A 19,579-nucleotide genomic window follows, 5' to 3' on the forward strand; every position below is an offset into this window, starting at 1 on the left:
CGCTGACTGCAGCTTCCTCAGATGGCCTGGAGCCAGAAGCTTCACTGCTTTGTTCCCTTGACATCAAATCTGTCAGATCCAGTGAATGGGTCATTTCAACTATGAGAGGTCTCACACCTACCCCCACCCCCTGAAGCAACTCCTAATGTAGTCACTCAAGGAAATGAGCACCAGATCCTCAAACTGTGGCAAAGAGAACCATGTGAAAGAAAAGGAAGAATTTGCATTTCATAGTACCTCAGATGTCAAAACAGTTCAACAGTATAAACTGTTTAGAAGGATTTTGAAAGCAGCGAGGGAGTGTGTGAGGTGAAGCAATTTAAGAAGAGAGATCCAGAGAGAAGTAAATGGCGGAAAGCTCACCCACTAATGGTTGGTCAGAGGAAGGGGATGTGAGTTAGCAGAGTGGAAGGGGTGGATAGGTGAGTAGAACTGCAGGAGTTCACTGAGGTAGGGTGGGACAAGGGATGTGTGTTTTTGAAAGTTAGACTGAGGATCTTGAAATCAATAGGAAATCGGTGGAGCCTGGTGAGGAAAGAGACAAAGGGCTTGCATGCTTAGTAATGGAAAAGGTACAGGCTGTGGAGTTCTGGATAAACTGGAGCTAGGAAGGCCAGCAAGAAAGGCTTTGGAGAAATCCAAATAAATGTGATCAACGCATGGAAGTTAGCTTTGACTCCATTGAGTTAAGAGGTGAGTTAAGGTTGAACGCAGATGATGTTGCAGAGGTGGACCAAAGTGAACTTAGTCAAAGGTTGTAAGGAGAGCTGAAGATCAAAGCAAACATCAAGATTGTACACAGGCTCTGTGAGCTGGGATGAACAGTCGGGAAGCTACAAGAGGAGGCCGAGCAGGAAGGCTTTGGTTTGTTGACATTCAGTTGAATGTCTTACCACTTACTTTCACAGATTTTTCGTACCAGATTCATTTCAGAATGTTTAACATCTTCATAGGACCACAAAGAAATCATGGACTTTGGGTTTCCTGCAATTCTAAGCAGTGAGGCTGATTGAGCATTCCCCACTCCTACTGCTATTATTATGATACCATTTTGTCTCAAGTGTTCAGCACCGGCCAAAGCGTTGTCTGTGCTCTGACCATTCGTGATTAATACAACAACCTTCTGAACTCCTGGCCTCACTCCCCTCTGGATGCTCAGAGTATCCTCCAAGATATATTGTAGAGCCTTCCCAGTGAGAGCATTCCCATGCAGGAATGGGGCTGAATTGATCGCTTTTTCATTTTTCCTTCACTGTCAAAGGCATCCAAGTTAAAGAGGGTTCGGGGTTTGTCATTGTAGATCACCATCCCAACCTGCGTAAGTTCTCTGTCAATATCAAAATGGGATATCACATTCCTCACAAAGCCTTTTATGTAACGGAAATTCTGTCTTCCAACATTGTTCGAAGCATCCACAGCAAATACCAAATCCAAAGATTTGGAAAAGCATCCTGTTAAACAGTGACGAAACAGCATTAATTAACTAATTGGTGCTATACTGTCCACTGTACACAAATTATATAAAGTAGGTTTTGCATTTGCCCTCATTTGCATTATTATCACAAATGGTCATCAATGTGAGATGCAGACGATCTGTGTTAAAAATTGTCAAAGTGAGGAGAAAATCAAGTTGCAGGTGACACAGAAGAACAACTCTACACTATTGCTAGTTGCTCAGCTACACTCTATTCAACCATCAACATATTTAGTCACATTTTCAATGGCCAGATAGAAGTGGTTGTTGTTAAAGTTGTACTAACTGCAGTGTCCGTAGAATAAAATGGGCTTCATCACATTTGGGCTACAAATAGATGCAATTCTTCACTCCCCCTCCACCCCACCCCTTTTCACACCAGCACATTCTCCATTAACTGTGAATGAGGGGAATTCCAGAACTGTATGTTCTCGCTGGTGTGTTTTAATACATCACTGTAATACAGTTGTTTACAGAGGATATAACTGATAGAGGAATCACTGAGAGCCAATGTATTTAATACAAAGAAGGCATTTTAATTTTTTGCAAAGCACTGATGTAGAGTCATAGACTCTTACAGCACAGAAAGAGCCCATTCTTCTACCTATCGTGCCTGTGCTGGCTCTTTAAAAGAGCTATCAAATTAGTCCCACTCCAGCGCTCTTACTCCATAGACTTGCAAATATTTCCTTTTCAAGTAAATATGTTTTATAAAGTCTCCATACAGCCTGCTAACAGACTAATCAGCCTTAACCAGCAAAGAATAAGCATCATCAGTCTCACATTAGGGATCTATGCTGAAGAGCAAGATACTCAAATTAAATTAAAAACTTACCAGGTGTGTTCAATCCACATATTTTGTTCCTCAGCTCTAAAACCTTATTGTGCAGCTCCTGGGCTTCGTTAAAGGTAAAGGCCATCCTTGTGTCTCCAGCTATCTGGGTTAGTTCATTTATCATACTGCTTATCCCAACAGAGAGGATCAATATTTCCCTCTCTTTGGCATACTGTGCTGGGAAGATCAGAGAGTCACGTGATTTAGAATTGGACAGCACCATGAGAACATGGGGAATACTGTTTCTGAAGCCGTCGCTGGTCTTGAAGCCATATTCAGCGACATACTGCAAAGCTCTTCCTGTGAAGGTGTTGCCTCCTTTGAAGCGAATCCAATCGATTGCTTTCAGCAAGTCACTGAAGGTGCTGTACTGTCCCATTCCAATCTCCATACGAACACTGTCACTGTATTGGGCGAACCCCACTGAGACCATGGCTGATGAAGCCATGATAGACTGAAGAAGGAGTTTAACAAAACCTTTTGCCTGATGGAATCCTTCGAGGCCCATATTCCATGATCCGTCCACCAAAAAGAGCAGATCGACAGTACAGTCCGTAATGGCAGCGGGTTCTGCATTTAGCACATAAATACATAGGTTAATGAGATCAAGTCAATGCTACACTCTCTGCAATGGCACATTCCACTGAATCAATTGTTTTATTTAGGTACTTACTCAGGTATTTGTTTCCAGCTGTGTGATAAAACAAAGATATGTTATCAGCAAAGAAAAGTGTTTCATGAATCTTATACTACTGTTCTTTGTGTGGATTTCATATGAAGATAAACTCTCTCCACTAGTGGTGCGTAACAAATACACATCCACTTACATTTTTAACAGTTCACTGCACACCCAAAGCATGTCCCAGGCTCCACATCAAAACACATTTCTTACGCTTGGTTCACAATACACATATTCCAATGTGAATGTAAGCCAGTTAAAATATCCAAAGGTTCAGATCTTCATTATAGATATACAACAACAAATTACACTTGTATAGCACCCTTCACGGCGGGAAAACATCCCAGGGCACTGGACAATCAGGGATTTTGGACGCAAACTGAGAGTTGGGGTCAGTAGGGGTGGAGGGCAGGGGGAGTGGAAGAGTGACCAAAGGCATGGTCGAAGAGGAAGGTCTTTAGGTGGGACTTGAAGGAGGGAAGAATGGTTTTGAGGCAGAGGGATTGCAGGATAGAGTTCCAGAGTGTGGGGGCAGAGATGCTGAATGCCTGACCGCCATTGATATATATTATATCCTACATAGCTGTAATGTCACCACAGCATAACTGTGTGAAATAATAACAATAATATTCTTCCATTTTAAAGAGCATCTCTCAGGTCAGGAGGATGTCTGAAAGTGCGTCACAACATATTCTGTAAAGTGTAGAGACTGTATATTTAAGGATAGCAGCCAATTTGCACAGAGCAATGTTCCAGAAACAGCCATGAATAACTGATATTATCTGGGGGATTGCTGGCAGGAAGACTGGGAAACACCCTTCTCTTTTTGAATCATGACGTGGGATCTTTAACATCCACCTGGGCAGGCAGACAGGACCTCATTCAAAGGATGCCCGCACCAGCAGCACTGCATTCGAGTGTCAGCCTAGACTTTATGAGTTTAAAGTCCTGACGTAGGGCTTCAACCAATGCCCTTCTGATTCAGAGGCAAGAGGGCAAACAGGCTGACCACTAAATGGTATGATATAGTGATGCAAAAATAAGATTAACATCAAGCATCAATTAAATCACAAACCCTAACCCAAATTAATAGTTAAAAGTTGCTGAATTAAACTATTTGGGATTTACAACAACAACAACAAAATTACACTTGTATATCACTTTTCACGTTGGGAGGAAGTCCCAAGGTGCTGTTCTAAGTATTCTTCACAGCTACAGGTTGAGTTATGTCTGTCCTAATAATACATGTGGAGTCCTGTTGCAAGTGAGAAGACCTGAGTTTGAGTCCCAGGCAGGATGATACGTTGGCAAGTTTCCTTACTCTATACGCCTTGTTTACATAACAGTAACTAGGAACCCGGTTGTTAGTCGATTGCCGGATTATTTTTCCGGTGGTAATAATCTCTCCAAAAAAATAATAATAATAAAATAATAATCATTTGGTCACTCAATCCACGACTGTTTGTGGGACACTGTTGTATGCAATTGGCTGCCGTGTTTCGCCCACAAAAATACAGTCAATTCACTTTAGAGTATATGCTGTGAAGCGCTTTGAGACTTTTCTAAGACATGATTATTATTTATTATTTAATCGTGGAGTCCTGTAGCTCAGTGGTTAGAGAACTCGCTTTGCAAGCGAGAGACCTGGGTTCGATTCCCGCCAGGGTGAAACCTTGGGCAAGTTTCCTTACTCCACACGCCTGATAATAATCCCTCAAGAAAAAAATAATAAATTGGTCACTTCAATCCACGAATGTTGTGCGCAATTGGCTGCCGCATTTTGCCCACAAATAAATTCACTTTACAGTCTATTCTGTGAAGTGCTTTGAGACGTTTAGAAGACGTGAAAAACACTATATCAAATGCAAGGATTATTATTATTATTATTTATTATTGCAGCAAATAGGCTCAGTAAAAAACGTCATTCCAAGTTTTCTGCCATTTGCATACCAGGTCAATATTTAAAAATATTTGGAGAAGCCTTGTGATGAAATACAGATGTGAGGGAGAAGGGAGGGACTAGAGAGATACGGGAGAGGTGATTAAGAGGGGTGTATGCTCATTTGGAGTATAAACACAGATATGGACTAGTTAGATAAAATATTTCCATGCTGTAACATTTTATGTGTATCTATGTCAACCCACAACTGGGTAGTAATCAGGATTCTGACTTATTCTGAAGTTGCTGGGAACACTCTGCAGGTCAGGCAGCTTCTATGGAGAGGAAAATGAGTTAACATTTCAGGTCAATGATTCATTTTCCTCTCTCCATAGATGCTGTCTGACCTGCTGAGAGTTCCCAGCGACTTTCTGTTTTTATTTCAGATTTCCAGCATCTGCAGTATTGTGCCTTATTTTCTGACTTCTGAGTTTAACTTTAGTTGAAATGAAACTAGTGGAAACCTGGTGTATTGTGTCACTCTGAGGAAGAGAAACATTGGGAAGTCATAGACCTTATTGGAAACAGACCCACCACAGTTTTTATCCCCCCCATACCCAAGGGGACACAAGCAGCTGTACTCATCTACAGTCTCCATGATGCAGGTACCACCATTCAGACATGGGCCTGAATCACAGGGATCTGCAATAGCAAACACAAGCAAAATCATGTTGCAAAATCTGTGGAACTACTGTGACAGGAAAGACAACCAATTCAACAACAACAGCAGCAACAAAATGACATGTATTTAGCGCATTCCAAGTCAGCAGGACGTCCCAAGGTGCTGGATAGTCAGCGTTTCGGACCCGAGCTGGGGATTGGGGAGGGTGGAGGGCAGGGGGGGGAAGCAGGGTGACCAAAAGCATGGTTGAAGAGGAGGGTCTTGAGGTGGGTCTTGGGGAGGCAAGGGAGGGGGCAAGGCAGAGGGACTGCGGCATGGAGTTCCAAAGGGTAGGGGCAGAGTGGCAGAAGGTCTGCTCACCAATGGTGGGGCAGGCGAGGTGGCGGACATGAAGCAGGCCGGAGCCCGCTGAGCAGAGGGAGCGGGCAGAATGGTAGGGGGTTAGGAAGTCACAGAGATAGGGGGTAACAAGGCCATGGAGGGCTTTGAAGGTGAGGACCAGGATCTCGGACTGTATCCTCTGTGTGATGGGAAGCCAGTGGAGTCGGGCGAGGGTGGGGGTGATAGGGTCATGAAGCCTTGTGCGGGAGAGGACATGGGCTGCACAATTCTGGATGGAGGGAGGAGTTGGGGAGATCGACAAGCAAGGAGTTTGCATTGTCAAACCTCAATGTTATGAATGTGTGGTTTCGACAGCCTGCGGTATGAGACAGTGGCTAAGCCAGGCAATGTTGCGGAGGTGGGGGAAGGCAAAGCAGGTCATGGCACGGATGTGGAGCAGAAAGGATAATTTCATCTTAACTCTAACCCCAACTGTAAATTCAACCCATTCACCAGAAATAATATCCAAATATTTGGTGGCCTCAGATCATTATTAATTTGGGGTAGTAATGAAGTGTCCTTGTTAACTTGGTTTATATTATTTCTTCATCCAAGTTCACTCCAAATTTGAATTTCTTGGCCTTTTGTCCTACTGCTTGTGGTATGCTGTTCCATGGATTAGCTGTTTATCTACAATAGTAACTCACTTCTGCAAAGCAATTCAAGACATTTCTTTTACAGGAAAGCAGCTGTATAAATATAACTTGTTATTATTTCTTTCTTGCTTCTTTTGCTTTGTTCTTTCTGCTTGTTTCTCTTTGCTGTAGGGGACAGCTGTGTGTCTCTTGCCTCTGAAAGACCAAGTGCTGAGAGTTTCCATCTCTGACTGTGGGGGAAGCACCTTGCCTCCACTTTGGACCACTTCCATGATTTTCCAGCTGAGGTTAGTAACTCAAAGCTGAGGTCCAAATTGCACTATGGTGAATCAAACTTAATATCTGTTTGATACCTGCTCCTTGCTGTGAGGAAGAGCCTCACAATATGACAATGAAGTTGAAGAAGGTAGTAACAACAACAACAAATTACATTTGTGTAGCGCTTTTCATGCCGGGAGGACGGCCAAGCACTTTTATACTATGGTATATATTGCAAGATTCACAAATGGATTAGCAAATAGAGAATCCTGGATATCTCGCAGTAGACCCTGGTTCATGCAATTCAGCATGATCAGCTGTTGAGCACAGTTCCAGATGGATAGCTGTAACCCAGAATTTGCTATTTATAAATCCTTTTTGCAAACTAACAATTTATAACCTTTTTCCTTCAATTTCATTGTCTCATAATGATGAGGATCTTCCTCACAGAAATGAGCATGTATTACCCTGGGTCACTGTGCTATCTTACGGTAGCAAGTTACAGAGCAAGATAATCGGGGAGTGGCGTGTAGCAAGAATAGACCTAAAAGCAGGAAGGGGAGCTAGTGCAAAATAGCTTAGGAAAAACCTTGCCATAGGGAAAATATAGGTAAAAATTGATACGCAGAACATGCATTTACCTGGGCAGACAGTGCGGTGGCATCGGTTTTGAATCCTATGAAATACCCTTTTCCAACTAGAAAGATTAAAAAATTCCAATTATTAATATTAGGACCGCTCTCCTTGATCAGCTATTTAAAATAATCCTGACTATGCAATACAGTGACAAATGTGCAGATCACCAGGTATATTATTTCATATATATATATATTAATATAGAGATCTGTAATTGTTTTGTGAAAATACTGAATTGTCTACCCACAGGGTGTGAAATAGCCTTGCAGAAATGAAGCATTACATTTTCCACCCTATAATAATCCAACAACAACAACAACAACATTACATTTATAGAGCACCTTTCACGTCGGGAGGACGTCCCAAAGTGTTGAACAGTCAGGTGTCGGGGCCCGAGCATGGGCTGCAGAGTTTTGGATGATCTGCAGCTTGTGAAGGGAAGAGTTGGGAAGGCCGATGAGGAGAGAGTTCCCATAATGAAGCCTTGAGATGACGAATGCGTGGGTGAGGGTTTCGGGAGCCGGGTGGGGGGGTTGAGGCAGTGGCGGAGGCTGGCAATATTGTGGAGGTGGTGGTAGGCAGTGCCGGTCATGGTGAGGATGTGGGAGAGAAAGGACAGTTCAGGGTCAAACAAGATACCCAGATTCCTGACTGGCTTAGTGAGGTTGAGTGTACAGCCGTGGAGGCTGATGCTGCCAGCGCCTGAGGTGCGGAGGCAATGGCCAAGCCAATCAGGAGGGCCTCGGTCTTGCTGACGTTGAGTTGGAGAAAGTTGGCCCTCGTCCAGGACTTGATGTTGGACAGGCAGTCGGTCAGGACGCCAGTAGTCCTGGAGTTGAGGGTGGAGGCAGAGAGATAGAGTTGGGTGTCATCTGCATACATGCGTAAATTTACCCCATGTCTGCGGATGACATCACCAAGGGGGAGCATGTAGACGGTGAAGAGGAGAGGACCGAAGATAGAGCCCTGAGGTACACCACACGAGACAGTGAGGGGGCTGGAGGAGAAGCCGTTTGCTACAACAAAGTGGTAGGAGCTGAATCAGTCAAGGACAGAACCTTGAAGTTTGAGGTGGGAGGAGAGGCGGCGGAGGAGGATTGAGTGGTCCACGGTGTCAAAGGCGATGGAGAGGTCGAGGAGGACGAGGAGGCAGAGGGAGCCCTGGTCACACATGGTCAGGATGTCGTTTGTGATCTTGACCAGAGCAGTTTCCGTGCTGTGGGCAGCACCCTAACCTGATAGGAGGGGTTCATGTAGGGAGTGAGAGGAGCGGAAAGAGCGAAGCTGGGAGGCAACGGCTCTCTCAAGGACCTTGGATAGGAAGGAGAGCTTTGAGATGGGCCGGTAGCTAGATAGCTGTGATTGGTCGAGGGAAGGTTTCTTCAAGGTGGGGGTGATAGTGGCTGTTTTGAGGGGGAAGGAACAGTGCCAGATGACAGGGAGAGGTTAATGATGTCGGCGAGTAGTGGGGCAAGGAGGCGGAGCTGGGATTTAAGGAGAGGGGTGGGGATCAGGTTGAGGGAGCAGGTGGTGGACTTCATGGAGGTTACTGTGTTGAAGCAGAGGAGGGAGTGACAGGTTCAAAGGTGTGGAAGGAGGGATGGGTAATTGTCGGATGGGTAATTGTGTGGGGTGGGAGTAGGGAGGGGTTGGAAGTTGGGAGGGCAGTAGCAGCTGAGTGGATTCCCTTGATTTTCGACTCAAAGAAGTCCAGCATTTTCTCGCAGTGGGAGTCAGAGGAAAGTATCTGTGAGGCGTGTCGGGGAGGGCGGAGGAGCTGGTTAATCGAGAACAGGAGCCTGGGATTGCCTTTCACCTCTAGGATTAACCTGGAATAGAAGGATGATTTGGCTGAGGCGAGAGCGGAGCGATAGGTTTTGATGATGTCCAGCCAGATGTGGCGGTGGACTGTTAGGCCGGATTTGAGTCAAGTGCGTTCGGCAGCCCACACCTGGCCCTTAAGCGAGCGGAGGTGGCTGGTGAACTAGCGTGAGGATCGGGAATAGGAGGCAGTTGAGGGGGGCAAGGACGTCGAGTGCGGTGGAGAGGGTGCGGTGGAGAAGAGTGAGTGCAGCGAGTGGGTTGCTGTGAGAGGGGGAGGAGATCAGAGGACTCCAGGGCAGCGGAGAGGGATTGCGGGGAAATCTTCTTCCACGGGCGGTAGAAGATGGTAGTAGGTTTGGAGGCAGCGGGGAGAGGGATATGGGAGTTGAGGGAGATGAAATGGTGGTCAGAGATGGCCTTGTCAGTGATGGTGACATCCGAGACGCTGAGGCCCCAGGTGATCACCAGGTCATTAACAAGCAGAGAAGTAAGTAACAGAAACTCTGTTTATAAGAACATATGATGGCATGGAATAAAAAAGGCAATTCAGCCCATCAACCTCACTCATTCCACTGAGTATGAAAAACTTATCCTGTTATTTGTTCCACTTCATCCATTCCACTCACTGGGTGAAAGCTCAATACTCCTTGATCAGCAATGGGAATGAAGCAAAAACTCCAGAATACTTAAATTCTTAAATATCCCCAATTCCACTATTCAAATCTATCCAGGTATCCTGCATGCAACATTCCTCCGCTCCAGGCCAAAAAACTGACCCAGCAGGTCTGAGGACCTCTGAAGACCATTCATAAAATCACAAGCAAGATCTGATGATAAAGGCCCTTCTTGATCTGATTTATCCCAAATGTTTTTCCATCATCAAGCTGCTTTTTAAACAATTCCAATGTCCTAGGCTCGATTGCTCTTCCTGGTAACCCATTCCAGCTGTTTAGAGTCTTCTATGTAAAAAATGCTCTTTTGTTCTAAAATTACTCTTCAAAAACCTCAACCTGTGTCCTTTGTTCCTACTTCCTTGGCATATTTGCAAGTATTGCTCAGGGTTTACTTTCTCCATCACATTTAACACTGTATGCACCTCAGAAAGTACAAGTGAAATGTACAAGTTCAATGCCCTCCTAAAACTGGAGCTTTTCTTAAAATGTCTTTAAAAACTCATTTAAAATATTCAGGCTTTCTGTCTTTATGGATTTTTTTTGTCCAAATGTGCTAGATATATTTGAAATTGCCTTCATTCTGCAGCGTCCCTATCAGGAATAAAATCAAATCAAAATAACTAATGCGCAAACTAGGTTTACACATTGTCATCAAGAGCTGTAGACACCAACTTGTAAAATGGACAGAATGTAGCCATGGGTTTTCCATGCTGCTTGCCACCATCCTTTTTGCTTTTCCAACAAACATGCTTCCCATGATATTCTTTTTCTGCGTCCACTGTTGTTCTCAGGCAAAACTGTGACACCACCCTGCAGGCTGTATAAACCAGAGAAAATTGTAACTGAACTATCCTTGTACTTGTTATGCACTTCAATGCAGAATAGAAGTAAATCGAAAAAAAATGACAGCAGTGCTGAAACAAGGATTCATGCATTTCAAGAGGCTTCTCATTCCGAGTGGGGTTAAGTGTAACCAAAAGTGATTGCGTCATGAAATTAAGGTTTTGTTGGATTGGATGGTATAGTGGACAAGCACATTTATATTTCATCTCCGGTATCTGTTTCTATTGTCTGATGGAATTAAGTTCTCCTTCAATTTGTTGTCTATAAGTATTTTTTAAATAAAATTGTTTGCAGCAGTCTCAACCTATTTTTTCATTGGTTTGAGCAAAAGCCTGTGCCTAGATTAGCAATCTGATTTATGAAGGTCACAGGACACAAAACTATAACAACCACTTGCACTTGTACAGTACTTTTCATGTAGGATGAATGTCTCAAACTACTTGCTAGATAAGTGATCCGACAGAGATTTATTGGCCACAGGCAAAGTTAAAGAGATATGTTTTTAAGATGATTTTAAAGGCAGTGGGTCAGGAAGCAAGTTTTTTGTTGTGAAAATGTAGGAGAAAGTTATTGGCCACAGGCAAGATTAAAGAGATATGTTTTAAGATGGGTTTAAAGGCAATGGGACAGGAAGCAAGGCTTTTTGATGTGAAAATGTAGGAGAAAAATTGGACGAGGAGACATAGTGGCTGAAAGCTTGGTGGCTGCTCGTGGAACAGAAGGACTGAGGAGTGATAATAAAGCACAATTTGAAAAGTGGTAAGACAGGCAGAATAATAGTGTGAAAGAAATGACATCAGAATGGAGGGATTTGAAAGTCTATAATCTTAAAATCAATCCAATTGGAAGTCAATGGAGCTTGGCAGTGATGGGAACTATCATACACCAAATGCTAAAAATAACCATTTTTTCATTTTATGTTTACAATATGACACTCAAAGTGAGAAAATGTCTTAATATCCCTTGATGAGCATCCAACCTTACTTAAAGGAAAACACTTCAACTTCTATATTGACCCCTATATATGGGCAAGCAAGTTCTTTCCAAAATACAATATATATATGTGTTTGCATGAGGAATGGACATATCATACATGGACATTACTGGAGTTTGCTGTCTTGAAGCTCTAGAGATCTATGTTGCCTACCTGGGTGGATGTCAGAACAGACTGTAGACTGAGTCAGTGTAGTGAACAGACCATTGATTGCATCGTCATAGTTTTCCGCATAGAACACATGTAATTCACTGGGATTGCTGGCTAAACTTTTCAGATCTTCCCACCTACAAACAGCGCAACAGTGAGTCAGAGAAAGACTCATCAGCTTTACCGAAGAATACAATCAGCATCACAGAGATCACTAAACACAGTAAAACACTTACGATGGATGCTTAATCCCAACAGCAAATACGGTCATTCCACTGTTCCTGGCCAACCTCAATGGAAGTGTTGCATTGTCTTGAGATTTACCGTCGGTGAGAATCACAATTATTTTCGGTGCACTTTCCCGTGCTCCGTGAAACCCTTTACGTAAGACGTACTTCATTGCTCTACCAATTTCAGTACTTCCACCCCTATGTGAAACATGGAGAGGGGGCAAGAGAGGAATGAGTTAATGCTTTTGAGTGAGATGATGCAATGAGATACAAAATGACAGTTGCACATTCCAGAAAAATATCTCTTGTGTATGTCAAGAGTTTCATCTAAATCGGTCAGACATGCCTGAAGATAATTCTTTTGATAGCTTCTTTTGCTTCCTCTTTTGTCGAGTAGATCTCCAACCCAAACTCTAGTTTAGGTTTTGTACTGAACTGGATCACTCCTATACGCACCTGTTCAAAAGACCATAAGATGTTTATAATGGCACAATATTGAGCAATAACAATTGGGAAATGGGCAGATGCTACAGCATCAGTTTAGAATAACAGATTACATCAACAATTAAATAGACTGACCGGCATCATTTGTATGCTAAATGTGCTCAAACTTGAGTGTTTTCCGACTTGTTAATAATAATCCTTTCATTTGATATAACGCCTTATCACGTCGTTGAGACATCTCAAAGCTCATCATTAATATACTGTGAAATGTAGTGACTGTGTATCTTGTGGGTAAAACACGGCAGCCAATGTACACAGCAGTGTCCCACAAATAGCTATGGATTGAGTGACCAAATTGTTGACAGTTCGTTACCTGAAACTAACCCCAAATCGTACAATTCATAAAATACGATCATTAGATCCACGTAAAGACAAACATAAACTTGCAAATTGATATTTTCCACAGACTATACTAATTAATGGTGAGTGTCAGATTTAAGATACAATATACATTACCATAATCTAACTAACTGAATGCATTGGAACATGGAATGTATAGGACTAGAAACGACTATTGTAGTTCATCCTGCTCATCCCAACATTTGAAAACCTGCTGACTTGATACTTCACAAGAGTAACATTTGCAAATTGTATTGATACCTCTGTTGAGGAGCTGCTCATACACCAAGGTCAAGCAAGGTGAAATCCAGTTAAACTTCGATTCTTGATTAAATGAGATTTGAGGATAAGAGGACATGAATTCAAGATTGTGGCGAAAGGAGTAGTAAAGGTTTGGAAGGTTGTCTTCCAGAGGATTACTTGGGCATGGAATGCTTAGCCAAGGGTAGTTGTTAGCGTTTGTTAGCACATTTAAAAAAGATTAGAGGATATGGATTTGAAAGTCCTGTCACAACAGGGAGCCTTCAAATGTGGCTCAAGTTGATAGGATGAAAGACTTCTTTCTTCTGACTGTAAAGTTTCTGTGTGAACTGCCTTTTGAGTTTGTGTTGCACATCAGTTCATGGAATAAAATTAATAAGGTGGCACTAAATTTATAATCTGGTTAGAAAAACCATTGGTATCGGTAATATGAAACAATATAACATTATTGCAGTAAGGCATTTTCTTGTAAGACTGGAATCACATTGTTCAGTGTAGTTTAGAAGCAGTTTGAATGTATGTAAACTACACAACACCTAACTACAACATGTTTGTCGATGACATCAATGGGAAAATTGGTCCATTTCTCAATATTGTCATTTCTTAGGATGATAAAAAAAAGCCCAATTTGAAATGATTGCTTTAAATTCAGTCATCCATGATAAATTTATAGCGTTTGCCATAATATCACAGATTGGGGGAGAGGGGATGGGGTGGGCGGTGAAAACAGCCTAACTCAGTCTTAGTCCACCTGAAATTAGCACATCAGAGTACTTCAACAATTTACGCATATAGGACGTAAGAATAGGAGGCACATGCGCTCTCTGGATGGGATAGAACTTGCCAGGGGTTGAAGCTGAAAGAGATCTAGGGGTGTTACTTGATTTGGGATTGTTCTTTTCCATTAAATGTGACTCACACAATTGAAGCTGTCCTGGAAAAATAATCAATACAAAGCACACAATAATCAGCAAATTGTAAAGTTTGAATTGACTTGTCATTTTAAAACTCACAAAAAGATCTCAATGTCTCCATGCTACTATTTTTCCTGTATTCCATACTAGACTCTTTGTTGTCAAAAAAGGGAGCTGACAAAGTCTGTGAGGCTACAAAAGAATTGTTCTCACATTCCAGATACACACCCAGTACTGGTGGGAGAGGGGTAAGTGAAGGAGAGATAAATCTGCCAGTGTCTTGGTTCTTGATACCTATGGGACGTATGTGATTGTGCAGGGGTCACTGTCGCTTTTTAAGCATAAATAACTTGTTTACTTCCGGGTTTTACAATAAAATATAATGTAACAAAAGCTGAAGTTGCTGGAAATACTCCAGTTATAATGTAACTGGAGTTCTGTCAGAATAATTATGACTTGTTATTGGTTCTAAAGGTTAACTGAGTCTCTTGAGCTTTCACTTTACAGATGCACTAAGATTGCACTACTAGGCTGCAAACAATAAGTGGCAGTTTAATTTACCACAAACATATTGACGGTCAGTGGACCTTATCAAATAAAGTAAATCATCAGCATAGATGCACTTTTATTTTCCCATATCTGATATGAGTCATTTCAATACAAATTTTAAAACTAACTTTATTGTATTAATTTTCTGCAGATAGACCTCTTACCCTGTCAGGATTAATGTCGAGAATATCACACAACTTGGTGGCAAAACGTTTTGATCTTTCGAAGCTTCCTTTGCCAATGCTATAGGATCCATCCATCAGCAATAAGACATCAATAGCTTCTGAGCATTGAATTACTAAAAGAAAATAGGAAAGATACAATTTAAATTTAGAAGAGTCAATTCGTCATGCAATTTTGATAGTTGTACATTAAAGACTGACATATCCATTTGAATTTATCCATAATTTCAAACCAAACTTGGCGGATTAATGCTGCTCTTACAAGCAAAATTTTAGGTACATAGGAATGGACAAGATCAGAAAATACTATTATGATCCATCTAACTAGTTCCAATAAAGAAATCAATCATACAATACTCTATCTCTCATCCCCTGCAATTGATTCTTCACCAAATACATATCTAATTTCCTTTTGAATTTGCTGACACAATATGTCTTTCTGAATAGTTCAATTTAAATATTCATCACTCTGTGGAAAGAGATTGCATTGAATTATCTGTTCACTTGCCTTCTTTGGGGACGTTGCTCTATCAGACACAGAAAAAACATCATTATTGTCACATTGCAAGGAATGAAATTATAGATTTTGTATGTACTGATGCAATTTACATCACCAGGATATGATGCTTGTCAATTAGTGAACAACAAGAGCAATCCATTTTTAGGGTTACACCCTTATCTTTACTATAAGTATAGAAGTACCTCATAGGTATTTTATATATTTTACATTGTTGGCTTTAAATGCAATCAAACAGATAATTGCCTATCCATCTTACTGTGTTTCAACTGTCACATGGCTGGGATTCATTAGATATTGAATGCTTCAATCTATTTGTAATAAAGTAGAAGCTAGTCTGCTTGACTGGACTTATTTATGTACCTCCCAGGTGAGATTCACACTTAGCTTTTGTATTACACTAATCTGAAGTTTCAGAACAGTATGAAAATTCAACTTACACTTTCCTGAAGATAAAATCTTTACTATTGTCTCCTTGTCAGCCATTAGCTTCTGCATGGCACTTCCTGGGGAAACTGGTCATAGGGGGAAAAAAAATTATAGAGAATAAAGTTGCAGTTGAGATTCTGAATTTCTTTTATATTGAAATTTCAGGTTGGATTCAAATCTATTTTTGTGGAGTCCTGTAGCTCAGTGGTTAGAGCACTCGCTTTGCAAGCGAGAGACCTGAGTTCAATTCCAGGCAGGGCGAAACCTTGGGCAAGTTTCCTTACTCCACACTCCTAATAATAATCCCTCCAAAACCCCAAACAATAATAAATTGGTCATTTTCAATCTACGATTGTTTGTGGGACATTGCTGTGCGCAATTGGCTGCCGCGTTCGGCCACAAATATACAGTCAATTCACTTTACAGTGTGTTCTGTGAAACGCTTTGGGACGTCCTCCCGACGTGAAAAGCGCTATATCAAATGCAAGGATTATTATTATTATTATTATTATTTTTATGCAAACAATTCTTACGGTAATTAGATGCACTAGGAAGACTTGTAACTTTACTGGGACACTGATGGGTTTTAATCTACTTCTAAAAAGGAGAGATTAGAATTTTTTTTACTATAGAGAGTTGTTGGGAATGTGGGATGCCCTGCAATAAAAGGGTTGTGGAGGCAGAGTCCACCGTGGGTTTCAAAAGGAAAGTAGATAGATCCTGTATATGAAAGTTACAGGTGAAAGGGTATGGGCAGAAGGCAGGGTGCAATAGGATTGAATGAATAGCTCCAAAGACCAGTGCACACTTGATGGGCTGAATGGCTTCTTTTTGTGCTGTAAATTTCTATGATTCTATAAATCCTCTTTATCAATTGGCCACATCATTTCAGCAAAGTTAAGCATCTGACTCCAGTGCTCCAATTTAACATTGCTTGGAATGCAGCAATGCAAACAGCATATACACTACATGAAAACTTATGAACAATTCCATGGTTCTTAACAGATTCTATTGTAAAATCTCACATTTTCACCCCAATATTACAATAATAACTTGTAATTTATTAGCACCAGCATAAATGTTTCAAAGTGTTTTGTAAACTATTAATGAGGTTAACGATAGAAGTGAATATAATACAGGCAAAGTATAGGCAAAGTTGTTATAAAGGACAACACTTCGTTAAATAATCATTAGGGTCCAATGTCTCAGGTCCCACACTTGTGTGTCAGCATAGCTCAGTTGGTAGCATTCACACTTCTGAGTGCACTGTGGTGGTTTTGGTGGTAGCACATATATCACCCCAAGAAGATAAACAGCGGCATCTGGTAGTAATGCAGATGTTGATGGCTTTATGTAACTTGTGGCTAACAATGCCAAACTGTAGTCAGGCTTCTGGAGTGGAAATTGTTCTTATGAGCTCCAGCAACTTGTCAGGATATTATATGTGACTAGCATTGGATCTGTCATGGAGAGTTTTATACTATCACTCAATACAAATAGAACCATTTTTTCAGCAGCAATCCTTCAACATAGAGAGCACGAACACACATTCTGAAAAAGGTTTTAGATTAATGATGGTTTGTAATAAAATTTCAATGACTACATACGCAGCACATCATAAAACAAATAGTTATCTGACAGTTTATTTCGAGAAAATGAAGTTGAAAAAATAATCCTACCTAAAACCATGAGTAAAAGCCCAAGACAGAAACTTTGACTGAGATGCATCATCTTGAAATGTATCTAATGGATAGATACAAAAATAAAACACAATAGATATTAATCAATACATGATGTTAGCTCAGCTCATCATCTTCCGCAATGGTTCAGTAATTCAATTTCCAATATCAATGTGAAACTGAATGGAGTAGGGGAACTTGCTCAATGTTTCACCCTGCCAGGAAATCAAACCCAGGTCTTCTTTTGGATGCAGAAACTCAAAAAGGAAAAATAAGGTTATATTGCAGCAATTGAATGAAATGTTATTTACAGCAAATATTGGTCAGAAATATTTTCAACAGCTTGCTTCATCTAGAAACCAAATTTTACAAATAATTTATCATCTTTGCATCTGGTGTGTTTGGTAATTTTGTGGGAAACATTTTCAAAGCAAATTAGCAACATGAATCCTATGGGTTCTGACTTTGTCAGTTAATGTTTCAATACTTACAAAAGAGTTGGGAAATTTACACAGTCACTACACTTTCCAGTAAAATCCTATGAAGTGCTGTGAGACATTTTGATGAAATGAAAACTTGCTATTTGAAATCCAAAGATTATTGTCGTTATGATGATGATGATTGGGACCTCCAAAAGTTGCTAAAGTACAAAAGAGTGGCTGAGAATGAAAACTGCTGTATGCTTTCTTTTGCTGTCTTGTCTGGAGAGCTCCCAGACCCTACATAAATGCAAGCGAGGTTGCTTTTTGTTATGTTGTTTAAAAAGATATTTGAGAGCTCTGGTATTCACGGGTAGCCTTTCGGTGGAAGCAGAACACTTGGAGCAGCAGTAAAATCCCAGGACTGTTGAAAGGGATGGAAATGGCACATTTTTTGGCCCCTGGTTTTTGATGCACTTGAAATCCTGGATCACTCTGTGGATCAGTAGTCTCCCTACTCGAGGGTCGCCTTCGTCTCAGTTGCCTCTTCCTTTCTCCTTGGTCATAATCATAATCATAATCATAATCATAATCATAAGCTAGTTTGAGGAGCCAGTTCTCATGAGCAACCAGTCAGTCACACCAGTGGATTCCCCAGTGCACCATCACCAGAGAGAGACAGAGAGACACACACAGTGAGAGGGGCAGAAACTATTTAAACTATTTGTGACAAACGGCCTCATGTTTTTTTTTGTGTGTGTGTGTGTGTTGATGAATAAAATCACATTAAATCGTGAAGTGTGACAGTAAAATGACAGCATCATTTCGGTGCCAAACAAAACATTGACTGCGGGTTAGATTCAAAACACAGAGCTATGTCCCTCTCTGGGAATAAAGCGACTGGAGATGTCACTCAATAACATCGAAGGCTTCTGCAGCAAAGTGAAATGCAGGTTCCCCTGGTCTTTGGGGAGATATTAAATGATTTGAAATGACAACGATCAGTGAATGCAATTGTCACGACGACTGAAGACTATTTTGTGTCTGATGCATTGGGGCATTGGGTGGGAGAAGACATGAACAGTCATGGATTTCACCCCCGACGTTTGTGAGCATAAACAACTGAACCTCCTCCACAATCGCACCAAGTTTCTCAACACAGTCCACTCTCATTTTTTTTTGAAAAAAGTTGAATATTACTCATAAATTACGAGCCGCTGTGTTGTGGTTTTAATGCAACAGCAAAACGTGAGGTTAAACAATTTAAACAGGTCGGGATGACTGTGCAAAGTGTGTGTGTATATATATATATATATATACCTGAAGAGTGAGAGACTCACCTGTGCAATGCCCTGACCATTGGGGTGGATGAGGACCTGCCACTTGCAGAGCTTTAACCTTCTTGTCAGTTTCTGGCTCATGTTCCCACTTTGCAATGCAAGTCAGGCAGAGAGGGATAGAGAGAGAGAGAGAGGGAGAGAGAGAGAGAGAGAGAGCAGCCCTGAACCTGACCGATCTGCAATTCATCTGCAATTCACTCAAATTCCTACTGTCACTTTCTTCTGACACCTGTAACGCACTGCAAAGCCCTGCAGTCACCCCCAGAGGTTGAGCGCACACCCTCCTTTCGCTGATAAAGCGTCGACGAGAG

At 41.4% G+C, this 19,579-nt stretch overlaps 1 protein-coding gene across 1 annotated transcript; it reads right to left on the reverse strand.

The window, feature by feature from the left end:
• Positions 1 to 255: 255 nt before the first annotated feature.
• On the reverse strand, positions 256 to 19,279 carry LOC121849596 (von Willebrand factor A domain-containing protein 2-like). Its single transcript, XM_042337737.1, is given in 14 exon segments — positions 256 to 1,233; positions 1,236 to 1,451; positions 2,310 to 2,879; positions 2,983 to 3,000; positions 5,462 to 5,569; positions 7,426 to 7,481; positions 10,591 to 10,735; positions 11,909 to 12,042; positions 12,142 to 12,333; positions 12,482 to 12,591; positions 14,867 to 15,000; positions 15,842 to 15,916; positions 17,510 to 17,573; positions 19,269 to 19,279. Coding segments are annotated over 13 exon segments (2,154 nt in total). The 5' UTR covers positions 17,562 to 17,573; positions 19,269 to 19,279; the 3' UTR covers positions 256 to 889.
• Between the last annotated feature and the right edge of the window lie 300 nt (positions 19,280 to 19,579).

This window comes from Callorhinchus milii, unplaced genomic scaffold (genome assembly GCF_018977255.1).
Source record: "Callorhinchus milii isolate IMCB2004 unplaced genomic scaffold, IMCB_Cmil_1.0 Scaffold8, whole genome shotgun sequence".
NCBI lineage: Eukaryota > Metazoa > Chordata > Chondrichthyes > Chimaeriformes > Callorhinchidae > Callorhinchus > Callorhinchus milii.